Source organism: Myxine glutinosa, chromosome 10 (genome assembly GCF_964187855.1).
Source record: "Myxine glutinosa chromosome 10, kmMyxGlut1.1, whole genome shotgun sequence".
Lineage (NCBI taxonomy): Eukaryota > Metazoa > Chordata > Myxini > Myxiniformes > Myxinidae > Myxine > Myxine glutinosa.
Window position 1 is genome coordinate 15,486,369 of NC_136270.1, and position 22,637 is coordinate 15,509,005.

Below are 22,637 nucleotides of genomic sequence, written 5' to 3' on the forward strand. Positions count from 1 at the left end.
ATGTGCCATGTAGATAGAAGTGCCATCTACATTTATTGTTATATGTGCCGCTACCATGGTCGGGACGGCAAGAGCAGGGGACTCCACCCAGGGGGAGGATATCGGGAGAGACCTGGCTGGTGTGAGGCAGCGAGAACGTTAGACCTGGTGTGAGGACTATTAGACCTGGCTTATGTTGGCTTCGGAATCGTCCCACACCTGGTCCCTGAAGCGATCCGTTTCGAACCTGCATTCACCCTAAATAAATAATAAAAGATCGTTTGGCCATTTCCCGAGACTAATTCGGCGCTGAGGTTCCTGTTTTAACGGGAGCTTCAGACGTGACATTATTTTGCTTTGCAAATGTATTACTCTACGTAATAATGCATACTTTTTTAAAAAGCACCATGTCAGGCCAAAAACGTTAATAACTACTTGAATGTATCATTTAAAAGCATATATGCCATTGGTTTTACCATCTTCCTATAATTCACCAAATGTCTGTCCGTCCGTCTGTCTGTCCGTTCGAAGGTACCGCAAAAACGGCTGAACCGATCACAACGATATTTTGGGTGGGTAATCCTGGGGCCCCCTGGAGTAAAATAGGCTATATTGTTTTTCCAAGTTTTCCAATTTTCCAGTTTTTCCAAACACGATGGAATAATATTTACCGATATGAACAGTGATGTGGCTTTTGTTGAAATTCTACGTACCAGGAGAGAGTAGATCGACTCCTGACGAGCTCTTCCTATATAAACGTGCGGCTCTGAAGTAACACGGCGGCATGTGCAAAGCGGCTGAGAAGCAGGTGTAGCGGCCGCTTCCGTGTTACAGATTCGGCGCGCACTTTTCACACATAAATGTGCGATTGAGAAAGACGTGTAGCGGCCGCTTCCGTTTTTCAGAATTCAATCTTTTTTTCAAAATGGGCGCCATGTACTTTTTAGATTTTGATAATTTGCGTGTGATATGATTTAACAGATGTTTACATAAATCGTTTAAAATAAAAAAGCCTTCAATTTCTGATATTTTGCCTTTTCATTTGGGCCTCCCAATTGAAGCCCCGCCCGTAGGGCGGGTACCGCTGCTAGTGTGTCAAATATGCTTCTAAATACTGGATTTTTATCACGTGTGCAGATTGTGATGATGGCTTGTTGCAATTGTCTCTGGCTTTGTGAGAATCGATTTGCTCTGATTCTTGTGCGATATTATGGATAGGAAAGCTTGCATTTAAATTGGTTAATATGCAATGCTATAATCTCTTATGATACCATGGATCGAATGACAGTGCCCTAATTTTGTGAATGGTGCTGCTGTGATCATCCATTTTTCAAAGAAGGAGATAAAAAGAAAGTAGAGCCACACAATAATTTATGCTATGTGGTAGATTGCTATGCCAATTTTTCACTGGCTTGAGAGGGCAAGTATGATTATAACTAAGGCCTGAGGAAGTCTGTGAATCACGGATGAAAAGTCACCTGAAAAGCTTCCTTGTTTGTAGTAGAATCCAGATACGTACGTACACACGCACACTTCGGCGGAGCAAAATATAATCTTGGGTTTCTCATTTACTCCGATGAAGCGTTAATGCCTGAAACCGCTTGCTTCCCATGGTGGTTAGCATAACTCTATCGCCGCTCTGTTGGTTGCATCCATCATTTAGAAGGCAGTGTAACCACAATCCAATTTTTTTTCCTGTTCAACACTCATTCAAATAAGCCTCTGTTTGCTTACAAACACAACCATGCTCTTGTTGAGCAGGACGAAGTCAGCTGCATTTCTATGCACAATTATATTTTTGTCTACATTCATTTCCCCATTGAAATGAAACACTTTGTTGATATCTTCTCTGATCATTATTGGCAGCAGTCATGGCGTACGACCTGTGTCACATCATTTATTTCCCCTGCAGGATACGTTGGTCTTTAAGGTTTCCTGCATCCAGAGTAATTACTTTAGACTTTATCACCCGAATTTTTATATTGCTCTTATTTGTCATATATATTATAGCTTCATCTTCTTTTGTATTCTCATTTCGTCGTTTTTATCCTATTATTTCCCATTTTGCTGATATTTCCTTTGTAAATGCAACTATGAATTTCCCAATACTTTTTTTGGAAACTACCTCGTCACATACAGTACTGTGCAAATTGCTTTGGTCAGTTTCATTTTTGTGGTACCTCTCCCCAGTAAACATTTGTGGGAGGTTATAACATAAAACAGTCAACATAAAACCCAGCAAACAAGTGTGCAATATAAGTAGATGATTCAAATCTCTGTGAAAGTGGATTTAATATCGGTTATCTTTATCTATATATATAAAATACATTTTGAAATTTAAAAGCTTTATTTTTCCTATTAAACATATTATATTATCATTTGCAAGTACCATATTTTCATGCAAATAACCCATCCCCTGATACACATTGCTCCTGGGAAAAAATTGCTCTTTAAAAATTTGAGGCACATATAACCCACGCATGGATATATGCCCTACAAGCCTGGGGTAAATTCAACTACCAAGTTCGTTGTGGCGTGCTCACCAAGCGGCTTAAGCACTCAAGCAAGCCCTCAATTTGAAACCATTGATGAGGAACAGTTGGCTTGTCAAGCTGGTTGGTCCAGCTTTCCTCTCCACTTGACCGGGAGATGTGCGATCTCCATATTTCCAGCAGCTGACACAGCTTTGAGGTCAAGGGCCAACAAGCGGCTCTTTTAAAATACAACTGCAGTAAATAACCAATTCACAGTAAAATGAATGTATTGGGTTGTAATAATTAAAGTCTACAGTACTGATGTGCTAAAATCCAGTGTGGTTTCCGGTACCTATGCGACTGGAAACCACGCTGCTCATCCATTAGAAATGTATAGCTACCCTGCATACTGTTGAATTTTATGTCATTCAACGAAATTGCCCATACCCCATTACAAGTCCCTGCCATACAATGTCTGCTGTCAGTACACATAAGAGAAAATGTAAAAGTTTCACAGTTGAATTCAAACTGAAGGTTCACGAAAAAGTGGGCTGATTTCTGGTGAAGAGAATGAGAGTAATGACGACATGTATTGGTGTTGTGACAGACCTAGGGTGTGTTCAGTTGCCAAGCAGCTAACTGGTGCTTGCCCAGCCAGCCATTCCTTATCACCAGTTTTGAATGGAATGTTTGCTTGAGTGCTTAAGCCACTTTGTGAGCACTCTATGAGAAACTTGGTAACTGAACACACCCCATACTTGCCGACTCCGAGCTGCTTCAGCTGCTTCACAGTGACACAGAAAATGACTTTGTGGGCTTTACGGAAGACAGAAGACAACTTATTGCTAGGTAAGATACGTATGTATAAATTATAAATATGACTAGACGGGCCACTTTATAACTGCGGGCATTTATGACCGGGATCCAATCTGCCCCGCTTTGATACAACCCCGCTTTGATACAACCTTACTTTCATCGAACACGTGACCCATGACATCCTCTTAAAAAAAAAAACCACCTTTAGAGGCCATTTTTCCCCGCAAAGCGGGGGTTGGCCTTTTTCGGGAACCGTGGTTGTTGTTGTTTTTCGGTCCCCTTTTTGAAGCAATGTTTTACGGCCGGATGCCCTTCCTGACGCCAACCCTTTTTGCCGCCTTTAACGACAAACAGGGAATTACCAGTGAACTGGTACTCAATTAGCCGACCTCGGAAGGATGACAGGCTGAGTCAACCCCCCTGGCGTTAATTCAGCAATCGACCGGGATTCGAACCCAGGATCCTTGGATCCTAAGCCGGCACCCTAGCCGCTAGCCCAACACCACGACATCCTCTTAATAAAACTGAATTCAGAATTTAATTATAAATGTTTAAAAAACAAAAAAGGAGGCGTCCTCAGGGTCTTTTGGATGTTTTGGATCCTTGAGGTGTTTTGGGCCTTTTAGACGTTCGGAGTACTTGGGGTATTTTGGGTCCTCGTGGTCTTTTTAGTCCTCGTGGTCTTTTGGGTCCTATAAATAGTTTATAGAATATGTCGAACAATAGAAAAGAAGGGACATTCAAAAAATCCCGTGTGCCTGCTGTACCAAATCGCCCAAAGGGGTGCCCTACATCTGGCAAATAAAATACATTTACTTCTTCATGCAGGTGTAGGAATCAAATTGGCGCCCCTTTATATTAACTTTTCTAGAGTATTACATGGTTCCTCCTAAGAACACAAGGGTAGTACAGCATGGACACAGATTTTTTTGAATGTCCCTTCTTTTCTATTGTTTGACATTTTATATAAGCTATGGAATGTCCCTTCTTTTCTATACTTTGCCACATGGCACATACCCTTGTATAAAGGGACCTTTTCTATGCCCCTGGCATTTTACCCAAGAATGTCCCTTCTTTTCTATAGTTTGCCACATGACACATCCCATAAAAGGGGCCTTTTCTATGCCCCTGGTGTTTTTCACAAGATACATTTTAAATACAAACAAAATGCATTTGTTCATCGTACAAGACTTTATTCAAGACGAATTAAAAGACTTGAAAAAGTATGGGGAAAAAATATTCAACCCAGACGGGATTCAAACCCATAATCAATCCCCAGCTTGGGAGTTGATGCTTTATCCATTAGGCCATTGAGACAGCACGTCAGAATTAAAAAAAAAATTTTTTTTAAAGGTATATAAAGTGTTTTCGCATTGGGACCATATAGGATTACCTGTACACAGAGAAGAACAAGAGGAACCCAACTAACCTTACATAACTGTGGAATGGACGAGGATATTTGGCACAATTTTACTGTAAGAGTGCTTCAGTCAGATACAGGATGTATTGTTAATGGAGTGATGGCACTCAAGAAGGCAAAGGGTGGACACAAAAGTATTGACTGATACTATAAAATGACACTGTTCTTCTTATTTACTTAAGCAGTTTGTTTCACTCATATTTAGAAAGGCTGTTAATTTGCAATAATACACAATTATTGTAATATATTAATTTGTAATAGTATAATGTATATTGTATATTATTGTAAAATTATTGTAATAATATAATGTAATATATTAAATAATAAACGATTGTTATCACTGATAATTTGATGAATTCACCCTCAAGTATGAATATCATTGGAATAACCCAAACCTTTGAATGGTACTGTATGTTTCGGCCAGTTGTGCACGTTACGCATGTCTTTCATAATTACTTCTGGACAAGACGATGCGGCCCCACCTGGAATAACTGGGAAATTCAATGAAGTTACATTCGCTTCTTCATAGTGCATTTTTTTTACAAGGAAGTAAAACGCAAAAAAATCCAAAATGTTAACATTAAGAATATATATGCATGAAATCCCAGTTTTTGAAGAAAATCCTTGTTTCTTAGTCCTTTACTTATTTGGTAGTGTTTTTCTATTGAAAAATTTATGGTGCTCAGCGATGGGTTCCTTGGATAGGAAACACACTTTAACGCAATTCGACTTAATTGGGAGGGAAGTTTAATTGGTATGGAGAACGAGTAAAAATGGCAAATATCAAGGACGCTATACCACCGTTTTATGAAAATGGCAGGACCGAGCCAATCAGACAGGTGTAAGTTCTGCAAGATTGAGTCAGAAAGCACTCACTTCTCAGTATGCAAAAAAAATTATTTCATACCTGTCTGTACACAAAGACATAACAATGAGTGCAGAGTCATCTACTGGCAAGTCTGTAGAATCTTCAATATCTCAGGTCCTGACAATTGATGGAAGCAAAAAGCAATTGCAGTCTTCGAAAACCATGACAAAATGGTTGTGTAACATCTGATGGTAGTATGAACATTTAAAACAAGACATTGAGATGCACGTAGTGCTCAGATATTAATAAATGAAACCAAAAGACGGAATTGCTAATGGAGGTGTCAGTACTGAGTGACTTTGGTCTAAACAAGGCGAAGATTACAAAAATGGCGAAGTACCAGGATCTGAACCAGAATCCGTGGCGTAATGGTTAGAACGTCCGCTCTGAGTCTGGGAGGTGGCAATTCAAACCCCAGCGGAGTCATACCAAAGACATAAAAAATGTTGCTTCCTTGCTTGAAGTTCAGCATTTAAAAGGATAGGGAGCATGAACATACAACGTTGGGAAGCCGATGGCAAACCACACAATATAACCCCTGCAACGAAACTGCTTTGGCAGCACCAACATTGTGAATAATTGCATGGTACATCCTTTTTTTTTTTTTTTTTTGTATACATAATCGAGGCTCGTGAAAGAGCTAACATTTATCACACAAACAAATCAAACAGACAAACAAACAAAGTATATAAAAAGGGGAGCGGTAGACAAGATGGGGAGAGAAGGGGAAGCACATAAACACAACATTTGTGAGGGACATCGGGAATGTGTGGGAGGGAGAGGGCTTGGGGGGAGGCGGCGTGGGAAGGGGGGGCGGGGGAGGGGTGGGAGAAGTATGAACACAAGGACACCAAGGACTTCCAGGAAAGAAGTTGGTATTTCAAAAAAGAGGATTTGGGGTGAAATTAGCGGGGATAGAAAAGATCAAGGTTTTGGATGGGGGAAGATAAGAGATGGTGGTGAACAGCTGTTTTAAAGACCTGGAGGGAGGAGTGGGATTGAAGGGAGTGGTGGGGGAGTTTGTTCCAGAGGCGGAGAAAAGAGGAATGAAAGAGTGAAGGTGAGCAGAGAGTCTTGATTTTGGCAGTTTAACCATAAGAGGGTTGCAGGCAGATCTTGTGCGACCTTTAGGAATATTTGGGGGACAGAACCCAGAGAGAGCTGGAGGAGCAAGGCCGGAGAGGAGTCGGTAGAAGACAGAAAGACCACCAACCTGCCTGCGGTGAGTAAGTGAAAGGCCCTCGGAGGTAGCTTCATCACGGGTGATTCCAATGATTCTGAACGCTTTGGTTTCAACAGCGTGAAGACGAGCTAGGTGTGAGGCAGGAGCACCAGCCCAGAGGGGAGAGCAGTATTCCATTGAGCTGCGGATGAAAGCCTTGTATGTGGTGAAAAAAATCTCTAAAATATATCTCTAAAAATCTCTCTTTAAAAAAAAAAACTCTCTAAAAAAATCTCTAAAATAAAATATATATATATCCAAAAAAAAAAAACCAGGACTTGAAAAACTAGGCGAAGAGGACCTGGAGGCTGAGCACCGATGTTATGACATTGATAGTCGGAACAATTACAATGATAATGCAGAACCTCACCGAGTATTTGAAAGGGATGCCAGGAAATATTCCGACAAACCAAGTACAAATGGATAGTTGTTTGAGGTTCACTGATGATTCTTAAAAGAGCCCTTACAGCAAAGATATGTGAACACAACAAGTGCTGGTGTCAAAACGTCACAACGTAGTCCTCGAAAACTTTATTCTAGGCGCGAGTTGGGCCCTGGGAGGGTTCCATTCCACATTCTGACAACCAGGAAAGGAAATTGCAACCAACGTGAGAAAAGTTGTGAAAGCTTCCACTCCGATGGGACAAATGAAGAATAACGTGAAAAGTAATTTGAGCATCTTCAAAAATGAAGGCAACTTTTATAGCCCTCTGCGAGGTAATGCTCAGGTGTGACGTTTCAAACACCGAGCAGTCTTCCTTCTGGGACTGTGTAGGTATTGTATGCCAGGTGTGCAGTTTCCTCCCAAAGCAGGGAGTGGGGTATGCATGACTGCAATATGCAGATGGTGAGAACGGTTTAATCGGCATATGCATGGTCAGGTGGGCGCATGTGTTGTCTAAAAAGAATAAAAACTTTTTTGTGAATATATATGTATCTGATGAATATATATGTATCTACATATGTATATATGTGTATGCGATGTCCATACAAACAAAAGTCCAGATCTAATTTTACGCACTCTTACAGCCAGGGAAGCAAGATGATAACCTTCCAGAGAAAAGGAAATAAACTTGAGCTGTTGGTTTTCAATATGGCAAATGGAACATTTTGTTTGATACAATATGTAGCCACTTGAGTTTGTAGCTTTCAGGAGGTGATTCGTGCTTGCAATGTGTAGATGATTGATATTGTAAGACGAAAATGCTTCATGCATGAAATTGTAATGGTACAATCCATGGATCATAAAGTGCAGGCTTTTTCTTAATTACAATATTTCTCACCGACTCCACCAAGTGATCTTTTTGCAACCGTGCCCCGAAACCCTGGATTGGTGTTCGAGCTAAAAATCCATGATTATAATTATTTTTTTTCAACTATATTTTCCAGTGGTTTCAGCAATATTGCAAATATTTGTTTTGCCGTCTTGAGCTGTTGATGTTGAATATTGGTACAAAATCTACGTAGTTCATAAATACGGCTTTTTATGTAATAATTATTCAAGGTTACGAGGTCATTGCATCCAAGTTCTGCCTTCACACCCACTCTCTTCGGTGTCTAATGACCTCGGCCATTCTCAAATAATCTGCCGCCCTTTTGCCAGATACGCAAGACTTGCATTAATTGTTGAATTTCCTTTCCTGCTCCCTCCTCCTCCCCCCCCACCCTCCCCCTCCCCCCCCCCCCACAAGTCAGTGAATATTTTAATTCCTATGTCCTCCCATTTGAAGTCCTCTATGTTATAATACGCTTATTGGGTCGACTCTGTACGCCATCTCCTATGCCATCTCCTTCGGCACGCTGCTGTCTCGACTGCTTTCTGTGGACTTGTAGGCTTCATGATAACTTGTTTTTTTGCCATCAATGGTCTGAACTTTCCCAGATCTGCATTTGGTGGCATTTTAAGATAAAATCTGTGCATTTTACCTGGCGAATGCAGCCATCTTGCTGCTCCAAAGCTATAGGTTTGCTGTTCTTGATGCTCCATCTGTATACTTGTCATCCTGTGGCAATAACTGCTTGGCATACACGGATGATGCTATAACTCATTGTGAAGGTCTTGGATTGGAGAGTGGCATGGGAATATTTCTGTGGTTTTCAATTTCACAGGTTTTAGCTACACTAGAACTGTTCATCTGATGAAGGACAGAGCTGCCATAGTGAGGGTTCAGCATAGAGTGACTAGATGAATTATGGCTTTAGCTAGACTAAGCTATGAGGATTGGCTGGAGACAGTACTTTTTACATTAAAAGGGGGGTGATTATGAAGGAATGTGATGAAGATGGTTAAGATAATGATGAGTAGAGACAAAATAATTGCAACAAGATTTTTTCAACAGAACGGACAGTGACAGGACTAGGGGCTGTATTTTTAGTAAGAGTTAGAATGGTAGTAAGGTAGGAGTCTTCAACTTGGAGTGTAATAAATGCATGGAATAGTCTCCCTGGAAAGTTAGTGGCAGAAGGAACAGCAGATAGGTTTATATTTCAGTTAAATAGGTGTCCAGAAGAACCGAGGATAGAATAGTACGTGGATATAGGTAGAAATAGTAGTTCGTTGAGATATGGATACAGTGCCGTCAAAAAGTATTCACACCCCTTGACTTTTTCACATTTTGTTGTTACAGCCTGAATTTAAAGTGGATTTAATTGAGATTTTTTTTGTCGCTGATCTACACATAATACCCTGTAATGTCAGAGCGCAATCTTTATTTTTTTTAGAACTGATTTACAAAATAATTAAAAATGAAATGCAGAAATATCTAATGTACACAAGTATTCAACCCCCTGAATCAATGCTTCATGGAAGTGCCTTTGGCAGTGATTACAGCTTTGAGCCTTCTTGGGTATGTCTGTATCAGCTTTGCACATCTGGATTTGGGGAGTTTCTCCTATTCTTCCTTGCAGATTTGCTCAAGCTATGTCAAGTTGGATGGGGAGCATCAGTGAACAGCCATCTTCAGGTCTTGCCATAGATTCTCAATGGGATTCAATTCTGGGCTTTGGCTGGGCCACCCAATGTAAAGCTTTGCTGCAGTCTAAATCTTTTGCACTCTGAAGCAGGTTCTCCTCAATGATTTGCCTGTATTTGGGTCCATTCATTGTTCCCTTTGTCCTTACAAGTCTTCCAGTTCCTGCCACTGAACAGCATACCCATAGCATGATGTTGTCACCACCATGCTTCACGGTAGGGATGGTGTTAGATGGGTGATAAGCTGTGCAAAGTTTCTGCCAGACATCGTGCTTTGTATTCAGGACAGAGTTCAATTTTCATCACAGCAGACCACAATATTTGCCTCATGCTCTGTCTTTCACGTGCCTGTTTGCAAACTCCAGGTGTGCTGTCATGTGCCTTTTTCTTAGGAGTGGCTTCAGTCTGACCACTCTCCCATAAAGCCTATATTTGTGAAGTGCTGCATAGACTGTTTTCCTTCTGGCAGGTTCTTCCATGGCAGCCAAGGAACTCTGTAGTTCTGTGAGAGTAGTCATAGGGTTCTTTGTCAGCTCCCTGACCGTGGTCCTTCTTGGCCGGTTGCTCAGTTTTGTCGGACAGCCAGCCCTAGGAGGAGTCCATATTCTTTCCATTTCCTAATGATGGAGCTCACTGTGCTCTTCGGAACTTTCAACACTCTAGAAATTGTTTTATACCCTTCCCCAGATCTATGCCTCCTCACAATTCTATCTGAGTTATACTGACAGTTCCCTGGACTTCATGATGGAGTTTCTGCTCCGACATGCATTGTCAACTGTGGGACCTCACATAGAAAGGTGTGTTTCTTTCTAAATCATGTCCAATCAATTGAATTGGCCACAGGTGGACTCCACTAAAGTTGGAGAGACATCTCAAGGATGATCAAAGTAAATTGGATGCACCTCAGCTCAATTTGGAGTCATAGCAAAGGGGTTGAATACTTATTGACTCGAGACATTTCAGCGTTTCATTTTTTATTGTTTGAAAAAAAAATCTTTATTTTTAAAAAGAATCTTCACTTTTGACATTATAGGGTATTTTGTGTAGATTCGTGACAAAAAATCTCAATTTAATCCATTTTAAATTCAGGCACCACCACAACAAAATGTGAAAAAAGTCAAGGGGTGTGAATACTTTCTGAAGGAAATGTATGTGATTATATACCTACAGTGTTGTGATTGTGATGTCTGTGAGAGAGTCATCAAAAAGTGAATATGCTGGTTGTGTTTGTTCATTCCTCACCCTCCAACCATGCCGACCAAAACCCACAGGCCCCAATACATTTGTGTGTGTGTGTGTGTGTGTGTGTGTGTGTGTGTGTGTGTGTGTGTGTGTGTGTGTGTGTGTGTGTGTGTGTGTGTGTGTGTGTGTGTTGCACACACACATATACAACACTGGTGATATCTGTGCCTGCCCCACCGTTCTCATCTCCACTTCTCCCTCCTCCCATCCCCCATACCCAAGTTCCATGTGTAACTGTTGTTTCGAATTGCAACTTTAACCTTTTCTTTTCTTTGCACATGCTCAAGAATTTAATATTTTTTTCATTCTTGATCCTTATTTTATTTTAAGGTCAATTCCCAACTGGCAGGACCCTTGCCACTTTTCCCTACACTTTTCATTATCTCCCATCCATTCCCACTTTTCTCATTTGCCAGTGTTCCGGCAAAAGCTGATGATAACCTTGTATGTGATCTGTTGCAGAATGAGCGAGCATTCAGTGTGGAAGAAGAACAGAAGCTACAGATTGCATTGGATTTGAGTCCATCCCATCTCGGCCTTCTGCTGGAGACTCTGGCATTTCTCTTCGAGCAGGTAAGTTATTGGAGTTGGAAGTTATAAAAACATAGGAGGAAGAAGGCTGATAGGGTCATGGCCTTCTCATTTCCTCTCCTCCATCCCACCCCCTCCACTTCTTGTGTCATTGCACACGTACAGATGAGTTAACTTCTGCTTGCACTGTCCAGATTGCATGCCGAGCTCCCTGCTCCCAACTCCTGGCAGAGGTATGGCAGCAGAAGGCACGGGCACGCTTAGCAGCCAACTTGCCGTTCTGAAACCCCCAAACCATCTTCCTAATTAGTCTGTCGGGGTGCCGGGGCTATTGGATCCGCTGGCGAGGTTTTTACCAGATTCTTTCCTCATTATCTCACCTCAACATGCTGGTGTCGGGCATGACTCCAACCATGCACCTTGGGAGCAAGCTTTGGTCGGTTTTGTGCACATATTGGATTTGGCCATCGTGCGTTATCTATGAGGTGTTACCCTGAACCTTTTATCACCCGTGATGAAAAATAAATCACCTTTGCCTCTGCCTTGTGATTCTCTGACAGCTTTCTTGCAAATCACTGCAGGGATTAAAAAGTTATTTTGTACGCAGATTTTATTTGTTTGATGGAGGAGTAGAAACCCATTGCTTTTATTTTGTTTAGGTTGCTGAGGAGCCTTTAGTCATTTTAATGCAAATTGCTTCAATATTGCACCAAGCTGAATGGACGTCGAATCGGCCCTGTAGTACACAAGTACAGGCCATTTCAGCTTTGTAATTTGTCATGTGAAGTGTCTGGCTCTGTTTCTATATTCACAGGCAGCCTTTCATGGGCCAAAGATGCCTGCTTTGGAGCAACAGCTGCTTGATTTGGGCTTGGCCGCACCTCAGATAGCCGCCTTCGTGCAGGCCTGGGTCGGTGGTGGGCGTATCGCCACAGAGGCTTTGCGTCGCCGTGCCCTCGCCCCACACTCGGTACAGTGCCGCAGAGGATCACCTCCCAATGACCGCACACACTACCTCCTCGTTCACTCTCATGGTGCAGCAAAGTCCGGTGTTGTTGAGAACCTTTTGGGGGGTGTGGGACGGCCATCACAGTTTTTGTTTTTTTTAGATTAAAAATACTGTCAACCCAATCATTGTATCACCGCAGGCAGAATCGGGCCCCGCATTGAAGAGGAAGTCCTACAGATCCACCAGCCGGCACACTAATCGCCATGACAACACCATCTGTGCCCATTGTACCTGCATTTGTTTAGCTTTGCGATGCACTCCCAATTTACCCGTGGTTATCCCATCCGGACCAATTAGCACAACCAATTAGAGGTGCCCCGTGCCAGCGAGTGGGTTGAGGTTTGAATCGTGAAACACAGTTCTCTTATTTTATGCCCGAGCATAGCTCGCTGAGTCAAATAGACGTGACTAGAGTTCGTAAGCAACCTTCTGTAGTCAACGTGTCACCATTTTGTTTTCAACATGTGAGTTCTGGGATGGGAAGTAAACTTCAAAAACTTTATGATATTTTATGTCTTGATGATTAGCGAGAGTAGACTGCTTTATGTTGTTGTTCTTGTTCACTCTTGTTTTTTAACTCGAGGCTGGAGAGTTTGCCATCCCGTTTTCTGCTTATTGCAATGACTTTTTCTCATCATGTTGATTAGGAAAACGATTTATGTGGAAATAGCACAATAAATTTGTTATTTTAATAATGAAAATGACACATAACACCTATTCGGGAAATATTTCACATAAAGCATTAGTTGCGGCCCCTACATGTTTGGTAATGTAATCATTATGGACCTTGCTTTACAAAACAAACATAAATCTGCAATGGTTCTGAAATTACAAAAATCTGAAATTACAAAATAACCCGTTAATCATTAATTTTCCTCCATTTTTCTTTTGTTAGCATTGTTTGTTTACTAATAATTTTTTTATCAATCTGCATGAGTAAGGATAATGGCAATAGCAAATCTTATCGAATGCACAAATTCCTTATTCTCCTGTTCTCTCCTCTCCTCCCACTTCATCCTTTCCACCCCACTTATTCACCCCCACTACACTTCTTCATCCCCTCCACACCACTTCTTTATCCCCTCTACCCCACTTCTTTATCCCCTCTACCCCACTTCTTTATCCTCTATACCCCACTTATTCCACCCCACTTCCTCACTCTTCATCCCTCCCCCTACGTCTACATACCCCACCCCCACTTTTTCATCCCCTCACCCCCACTTCTTCATCCCCTCCACCCACTTCTTCATCCCCCACCCCAGCTTCTTTAATTCCCCCCACCCCCACCTTTTCATTCTTCCTCCCCAAACTTCTTTCATCTTCCCCCCACCCCCCAACTTCTTAATTCTTCTTCCCCTTCCAAGTCTTCATTCTTCCTCCCTCCAACTTCTTCGTACCTCCCCCAAACTTCTTAGTTCCTCCCCCAAACCTCTTCGTTCCTCCCCCTAAACCTCTTCATTCTTCTCCCCTCCACTTCTTCATTCCTTCACCCTATCCACTTCTTCATTAATCCTCCCCCAACTTCTTCAGCTTCCCCCAACTTCTTCAACTCCTTACCCTCAATTACTTCATTTCCCCACCTTGCCCCACCACTTATTCATTCCTCTTCTCCCTCCACTTCTTCATTCCTCCCCTCCCCCAACTTATTCAATCCCCAACTTATTAATTCCTCTTCCCATCCACTTCTTTATTCCTCCTCCCTCTCTTATTCATTTTTCCAAACCAACTTCATTCCTCTGTCCCCATTCCTTCTTCATTCCTCCCCCCCCCCAACTTCTTCATTCATCCTCCCAAAGAATCTTCATTCCCTCCCACCGAACTTCTTCACTCCTCCCCCCTCCCTCACTTCATTCTTCCCCTCAAACTTCTTCATTCCCTCCCCCACCCCTGCTCAACTTCTTCATTCCTCCTCCCTCTTTACTTCTTCATTCCTCCCCCTCCACCACCTCTTCATTCATTCCTCCTCCCTCCACTTCTTCATTCCTCCCCTCCCCAACCTTCTTGACTACCCCCCTCCCCCAACTTATTCATTCCTCTTCCTCATCTGCTTCTTCATTCCTCCTCCTAACTTCTTCATTCCCTCCCCCCCAACTTCAACATTCCTCCACCCCCAAATTCTTCATCCCTCCACCTTCAACTTCTACTTCTTTCCTCCCCTCCCTCACGACTTCTTTCTCACCTTTCTCTTCTTTCATCCTCACCCATCTCCATCCCCATTAAGTACCGTTCATGTACCCTGGTAATGCCACCTGCGGGGTGGGAACATGTATTTTTGGAGTCGTAGATTAATAAAGCATTCAAAACAACAAACAGGCAAAAAGTTGGAAACGTATTCGTGAAACTTTCATTGATCATGATAGTATAAATAATTATTTCTTGCAAAATGTATCAACAGTTTGCGCAAGTTAGCGTACAGAAATACAGGCATGCATATAATTTTAATTGATTGGTAAATGACTAGTTCCACCAGGTAATAGTTGAAATATTTAGTTTTTCATGTTTTGTTTAATGCCAATTCTTTTTGAGTAACTGGTTGCTCTACTTCCCCCTTTGCATTCTTTAGCTGCAAAGCGTGGGATGGAAGTTGGGCCTGGAGCTAGCGCAGAGCTGCCAGGCACGCCAGCAGGTACCGACTGCCATGCTGGAGTTGGGCATTCGGAGTAATGACTCACAGGTATGCGTTTTGTTGCACCACATGTCTGTGTCGTTGCTATTTAAAGCTGGGATTATAGCAATGTGCTTATCACATTGCTTTTGTGTATTTAGATGTGCCTCCTTTTTTAAATATTGTTTGGTCCATCCAGGTTGTACTACTCGAGGGCATGCTCTAGAGTTCAGATTTTTATTTTTTCTTTGAGCCGAGTTTTGCAATTTGCTTGCGAGATTTTTTAGCTCACCTGGAACGAAGTTCTGTCAGACTGTCTGTCAGTCTGTCAGTCCATCCATAAAAACATGAAACTTCTTCTGCGAAACTGCTGATGGGATTGCATCCACATTTGGCACAAATTATATTTGTTGTGTTGTGACTAAAATTTGTTCATGGCATTTAAAAAATCAGGGTCTACCGGGGGGTCAAAATGGATCCGGGTTTGACCTCCCAAAATAGGAATTTGCTTTTTCCTCTGAAAGTACACACACTATTTCGATGAAACTTTACCACAACCTTCATCACCCGTGATATACCAAAATTTGTTCACAGCATTAAAAAAAAAACTGCCTCTTTGGGGGTCTGCGGGGGGTCAAAGTGTGTCCAGGTTTGATCCCCCAAAATAGATATTTGCTTTTTTCTCAGAACCTGCACACAAAATTTTGATGAAACGTCACCACAACCTTCATCATCCGTGATGTACCAATGTTTGTTCAAGGCATTTGAAAAATTGGCGTCTGAGGAGGTACACGGGGTGGGAGGGGAGGGGGGGGGGGGGGGTGGGAGGGGAGGGGGGGGGGGGTGGGGGTTCCTCCCAAAATAGGTTGTTTTTTTTGTTTATTTAAAGTCTTATGATTATGTTAGTATGAAGCCTGGTGTTGGATTAGCGGTTAGGGTGCTGGCTTGGGATCGTAGGATGCTGGGTTCGAATCCCGGTCGATCGCTGAATTAAGGCCAGGGGGGTTGACTCAGCCTGTCATCCTTCCAAGGTCGACAAATTGAGTACCAGCTCACTGGGTGACTTGACCCCTCCAGGTCGCAGGGTGACTAACAGGGTTGGCGGCAGGAAGGGCATCCGGCCATAAAACATTGCTTCAAAAAGGGGACCATGGTGCCCGAAAAAGGCAAACCCCCGCTTTGCGGGGAAAAATGGCCTCTAAATGTGGTTCTATGATTATGTTAGTATGATTCTACATGCTGCCCTGTCTTCTAGCAACCATTGAAATTGGTTTAAAATACCTTCAGTCAGTGCAGTGTACTATTTATTCTACCAGGTGAGCGCCAGGGGTATTGCCCCTATGTTTTCTCATCTCACACGGGTAAAAGTACTACAAGTTCACCCTCCCTACCTGTAATACAATTATGCATTCACCAGAGTGCCTCACCCAGCATCAAGTACAAAACCAAAGTGATGAGCCAGCCATGAATATCCTTTAAATTGGTAATGTATCGGAACGCTTGCATGCTCGTTGTGATGTGATCCCTTTTGGTGAGACATGGCACCTGGAACCTGGCAGCTACTCATTTTGAACATGCGTTACCATTAGTTGTGCTATAACAGATGGTTTAATTAAATGCTTGTCTGACTGTCTCTCTCCTTCACGCACTGTGTACGTTTCCACATTGGGAATTGAGAGCTCTCGACAGGTGTGTGTGCGTGTGCTCGTTCGTTCAGTATGCTCAGGTTCAACACGTTATGTGGCCTCGCATGCTTTCAAACGTAAACAACACATGGATATGCCTTTTTTACAAGTCCACCAATTGTTCACAGGTATCATTGTAGATACCAATGCTCAGTGAAGAATGCCTTCTCTAAAACATACCTGTGTTATTAGGTCAAATTCCTTATGAACTCTCTGAAGTCCATTCGTCTGAGAAATGCAATTTTAACAACGTATTACAACAACAACTACAACAAAATTCGGTAGAGTGAATACCTAGGCTCTGCTGAACAGTTTAAGTTTTGTATCCCATTGATAGGCCGGATCCAGATCTTCACCAAAATCGAATCGATTCGCCGTTGTCACGCACCCAACCTGTCCACCAAGTTTCGTCCAAATCTGTCCATAACATTTTGAGATAGCCTGCTTACAGACAGGTAGACAAGGGTTGAAAACGTAACCTTCTTCCACCTTTGGTGTGGAGGTAATGAGACTGTGCTTTAAAAATATTTTGTTTTTAGCAATGGAAAATAAGTTTCCATTTTGTTTTGAAGTTTTTCTTTTACTTTGCCGTTGGAGTTGTTGTTATGTGAATCATTAGCACTTGTCTTTGGATTCCTCATTGTCAGACAGTACATCACACTATCCTAACATTTATAAGCAAGGTGTTGAATCCACCTTCCTTTTTTCCTCCACCATGGAAGGTGGACACCCCTGCCTGTTTGGTTGTGTGTGAGCAGGATATCTCAAAAAGTTATGGACGGATTCGGACGAAATCTGGTAGACAGGTTGTGTGTGTGACAGGGCCGAATTGGTTAAATTTTGGTGAAGATCTGGATTCCGAGAATTTGTTTTTTTTAAACGTGATTTTTCACCATTCAGAAATGGGGCCAAAATGATATGTAGCATGATATTTCAAAAGTTGTGGAAGAGTTATGATAAAACTTAGTAGATGAGTTGGATAGGTGACAAGAACAAGCCGATTCGATTTTGGTTAATGTTCGGATGCAAATCTGGCCCATCAGTGGGATAAAAACATAAACTGCTCAGCGTGGTGGAGGTATGCTCTCTATCTAGTGCCCCTCGTAAGAGCTTTTGTACATCACTTGTCATCATCATCATCATCGTCCTGGTGACGAGGCTGGTAAGGCAGAAACGGCACTGTCGTTCATTTAGTAACACGAATATAGGCTGACCCGTTGTTCCAATCTCGCTGCAGGCATGCACATCCTCTTAAACCGGTGTCTGCAAAAATGTGGCCTAGGTGCTACACGTTTGATCTGCGGTTTTTTGAACTCGAAACAAATTCGGAGATGTCTTGGTCTTGGTGTTGTGGAAACAGCCTCAGGTGTGTGGTGTGTGCGTGCAAACGTGTGATTTGAAGTGGCGGGGGTGCATTTATTTGTAATTGTGTTTTTCTTATCCGAGAAACTACCAACACCTCCTTTCAAAATTGGCTCCTTGTGAAGCGACATGCTTTGTACAGCATTTCTGCATATAGTTTCTTCAAACGCCACTGAACACTTCCTTTAGAATAACATACAGTTCAATTTCTTTCAAAAAATGTTTTTCTGGTGTCTTTATTTATTCATTATTGTTGACTTTCAACTTATTAGATGTCACAGGTCAGGTGATCGCTAGTCCTGACAGGATGGTTCAAAGTTACCCAACTATGACCTGTCAGATTGGTGCTTTGCAGGCAGAGCGTTGCATCACAATGTACACCGTCCCGTAGATGGACTTGAAGCCGAGTGTCCCGTCTGCTCGTGTTAGTTGGTGGACGTTAAATATCTCATGGGATTACGTTTTGATGAAGAGTAAGCGAGTTATCTCCAGCATCCTGGTCAAATCAAAAATGGGCTAGCGGCTAGGGTGCCGGCTTGGGATCCTAGGATCCTGGGTTCGAATCCCGGTCGATCGCTGAATTAACGCCAGGGGGGTTGACTCAGCCTGTCATCCTTCCGAGGTCGGCTAATTGAGTACCAGTTCACTGGTAATTCCCTGTTTGTCGTTAAAGGCGGCAAAAAGGGTTGGCGTCAGGAAGGGCATCCGGCCGTAAAACATTGCTTCAAAAAGGGGACCAAAAAACAACAACCACGGTTCCCGAAAAAGGCCAACCCCCGCTTTGCAGGGAAAAATGGCCTCTAAAGGTGGTTATTTTTTATATATATCCTGGTCAAATCAATAAATTCCTGCCATAACCTAAAGAGGGCACTGCACCAGATCCCTACATGGCAGGCACTCCCGAGCAATGTTGCAAACCAGCAAAAATGTGCTGCATATGAGAGAAGAGGAAAAGGAAGACGAAGAAAAAGAGGATGTGTGTCATCTCTGAGTTCAGCCATTGTGATTTCCTCTAGGCTGTATCCTTTTGGAGAGCTTGCTTTGCAGGTCACCGATGCGCTCATCAGAAGGGGATGCAGGAGCAACAGCTCACCGTGAGGAACTCCTCATTTGAGCCAGTGTTACTGTGTCCCCTTTTTACCCCTCCAGATAATTTATTCTTCAACAGGAGGTGGATGTCTCCTCTTGTTTCATTATAGAAAGGTTTGTGGCCATTATCTTGCTTTTCAATCGGTTTTTGCCTCTGCTTGCCGGTTCTTTCTGCCTTACATGCCTCCCGAACCCCATCAGATTTTATCCACTCACCAGGTGACCCATTCCCTGGCATCTTAGGTGCAAACTTGCTGCCCACTCTCATTCCTTTATCCTTTTCTCTTATCTCATCTCATCATCATTCTCTTTCCTCCAGGCCTTCAAGATCGCAGCCAGGCACTATCTCATCGCATCTGACACATCTATCCCTGAGCTTTCATATTTTTACTAATGTTTCCCCCTCTGTCGGTAATTTTATCTACTCGCTGTGATGGTTATTTGTGTGTACCTAGCTGTCTGATTGTTGACTGTGGCACTGCCACTTTGATGACCTTCTAATGTTTCTTCCACAGCTCCTCCAACAGCTTTATCTTTGATACGACATATAAAAGTGAGTTAAATTTGTGGTTTTTCAGTAATATTTTTAGTGTCACCAGCAAAAACCACAAATGCTAAATTCTTCAAACTTAGCTTCGTAAACGCTTCGTAAATTCTTATACATATTGTCGTATCGACCCTGTAGTGAAGACCTCAGGCTGACAGATGGCCAAAACGAGCTTTAACTCCGAGGCATATACCATAAAATATGGCGGTGTTATCTCCTTGGCGTGTGCGGGGGAGGAATAACGAGGTCCTTACCTGAACGGACGGACGAGACGGGGGTTTATCCGAAACCAAGAACACAGAAACGAAACAAGACAATAAATTGAAGATGCAACAAATAATGATTTAATGAAAAGAATGCAAGCATTTAAAATGAATGTGAGGTAAAACTAAGATTCCTAAATGAGGGACCCTCCACTCAGACTCGTATACAGATACAGGAATGATAAAATCAAATGTGGTGTGGTGCGTTGGCCGGTACTCAGCCTGGCGTCCTCGGCCGGTCTTTGAACCACCGTGCGGGAACCACAAAAGATGGCACACAGTCGCGCCCATAGCAGCCACCGACCCATGGAGCGGTGGCCAAAATTCCTTCCTACTCCGATCGTCACGATCCACCGGGCTCCCACCACTCGCTTTGCGAGCGCGCACCGCTCCAAGCGCAGCCGCCTCCATCGAGGGCACAGGGAGAGAGATATCAAGGCGACCGCTCGCTAACACTGCCATGACCAAGAAATGAGAAAGGAGCGAGACAGAATGCGACTGTTCGCTAACGTAACCAGGGCCTAGAGAGAGAGAAAATGGCGGTCCCTTTTCTTTTCCTCTCTGGCGTTTTGATGACGTCGTCCTCCTTTTGACTAATCGCCGCACGCCGTCGAATTGTCCCAACCAATCGTCCTTCAGGGCGTAGCCTTGACACCTTGACGCCAAATGGCCCGTCTTGGGGCGTGGCCTAGCCGTCCTTCGGGAATATTCGGCTGGGCGGGGTTGCTCTGCCGATCGGCATGTCCGGTCATGCTGTCGGTGATTGGGGTGGTTGTAATGGCGAGATTTTTAATTGTAATAAAACATAGGGAAAATCACAGGGGCAATTACACACTGGGGATTATTCTTATCGTCCTACCTAATTAGCGCATAGCTCCACCGCTCATATGGAGACACATAGACGGTCTTACCGGACAGTCGGCCTAACTTAGATACATGAAGGTTTCTTCTTCATGACATTTGGGGCACGGTAATCTATACAATTCTATCTCGACTAAGGTATTTCATTACCCACCCCCACACACGTAACACCCCCCCCCCCCCCCCCCCCCCACCCACTCACTCCCCGGAACCATAGCTCCTGCAAGGTTCAATGCAGACGTTAGCATTCCAGCCTTAACACTTACCGACTCGCACTTAATTATTAACTTAAAATTATTAGCGTTAACTCGCACTTAACTTAATTAGCCTATGAAATGGATTCGGAGGGGGCTGTGGGAAGCGAGCGGTAGCTAACTTACCTGTTCTCCTTAACGTTCTACACCCCTTAACAACAATTCAAATATTTACACCATTGAGTCCTCGCTCCTAACTCCTCCTAACTCACTCAAAAACTACCTTAACCACAAACTTATTCAAAAATTCAAAAACATTTGTACAAACCCTGTGTCCCTCTAAAGACCACGTCCCCCGGTGGATGCCACAATGCCCAACGTTACCTGTGGAGCCATCCCAATTTACCCAAATTTCCACGGGCTCTGTCCTTCTGATACAGGTGAGTGACATGGCTTGGTGGATCCTCCTCCATTCACTCACACAAACCAGTCACACATTTCAATAATCCAAACCACTCATTCGAACCCCCCTGCAAGACCAAGGCTTAAATGTCATTACACACATGTGTGATCCTCAATTAGGCAGTGGGGCGGTACCGTACACGCAAGATGGGGGGGGGGGGCGCTTCAGCCTGTGGTGCCCGCAGTCCAAAAGCAAGTGCCCGACGTGTGACTTCTTCACGCCTCCCCCCCCCCCCCCCCCCTTGAATACTCGGCCCCTGACAGCCAAACAGCTCCTTAGCTGTCGTCCCGAGGGTCTCCGCACCCGGCTCCCTCGGCCTCAGGCTCTCATAGCCTCCGGGTTGCCATGGGTCTCCATACCCACTGTTCGCCCAACCAGACCCCCGTCCGACGGGTTTCCATTTTCAGACAGCACCGGCTGCCAAGGACAATTTACCTCAGGGGGGGCCGCATTCACCGCACCTCCAGAGCTTGATCCGTTCCTGTAGACACACACAGAGCTTCCCCACCCACAAAATCCACAATGATACTCCCTCCCCTGCTGCCATTCAAATCTCAAACTGTCATGCCATAAAGAGATGGTATTCGTTGGTGTACTGCCATGGCCTGCTTACATGGTGTAATTCTCACATTCACTCAGCCACAGCTCAATCCTTTCTTACGACCACACAAAAACACCCAAACTTCACACATAAACAAACGCCCACCCATAAGACATTTTGTGGCACACACTCTGATACCCTCACCGACCAACAAGGTCCAACTACCAACCTCGCCGATCAAACAAGGCACCTTAACTTTAGTGCAGGTAGTCACAGGTTGGTCGAGTCCAAGAGTGTCATCCACCCTGCCGAATTCCAAATTTACCCATTGGGCCACTCGATTTCCCCAAAATTTATTTTTATCCGACTGTACTAGCAAGAATGTGGAGCCGCCTCCTCCGGTGACCTCTCCTACACCACTACATTTGGCTACGACAGCTCCGCCCCTCTACCGTGCGAGGGCTATCGAATGAGTTGAGCAACCGAACCGCCAAC

At 43.5% G+C, this 22,637-nt stretch overlaps 1 protein-coding gene across 2 annotated transcripts in view; it reads left to right on the top strand.

Annotated features, from left to right (window-relative positions):
* The window catches only part of COMMD10 (COMM domain containing 10), a 118,415-nt gene that overhangs the window by 16,206 nt on the left and 79,572 nt on the right, over positions 1-22,637 (top strand). The window contains exons 3-5 of one of the 2 annotated variants that reach the window (XM_068126932.2): positions 11,455-11,565; positions 12,338-12,493; positions 15,096-15,206. In XM_068126932.2, the coding sequence (XP_067983033.1) occupies positions 11,455-11,565; positions 12,338-12,493; positions 15,096-15,206 (378 nt within the window). Of the gene's footprint in view, positions 1-11,454; positions 11,566-12,337; positions 12,558-12,671; positions 12,746-15,095; positions 15,207-22,637 lie in introns of those variants that run through there. The other variant, XM_068126933.2, reaches the window with a different exon arrangement.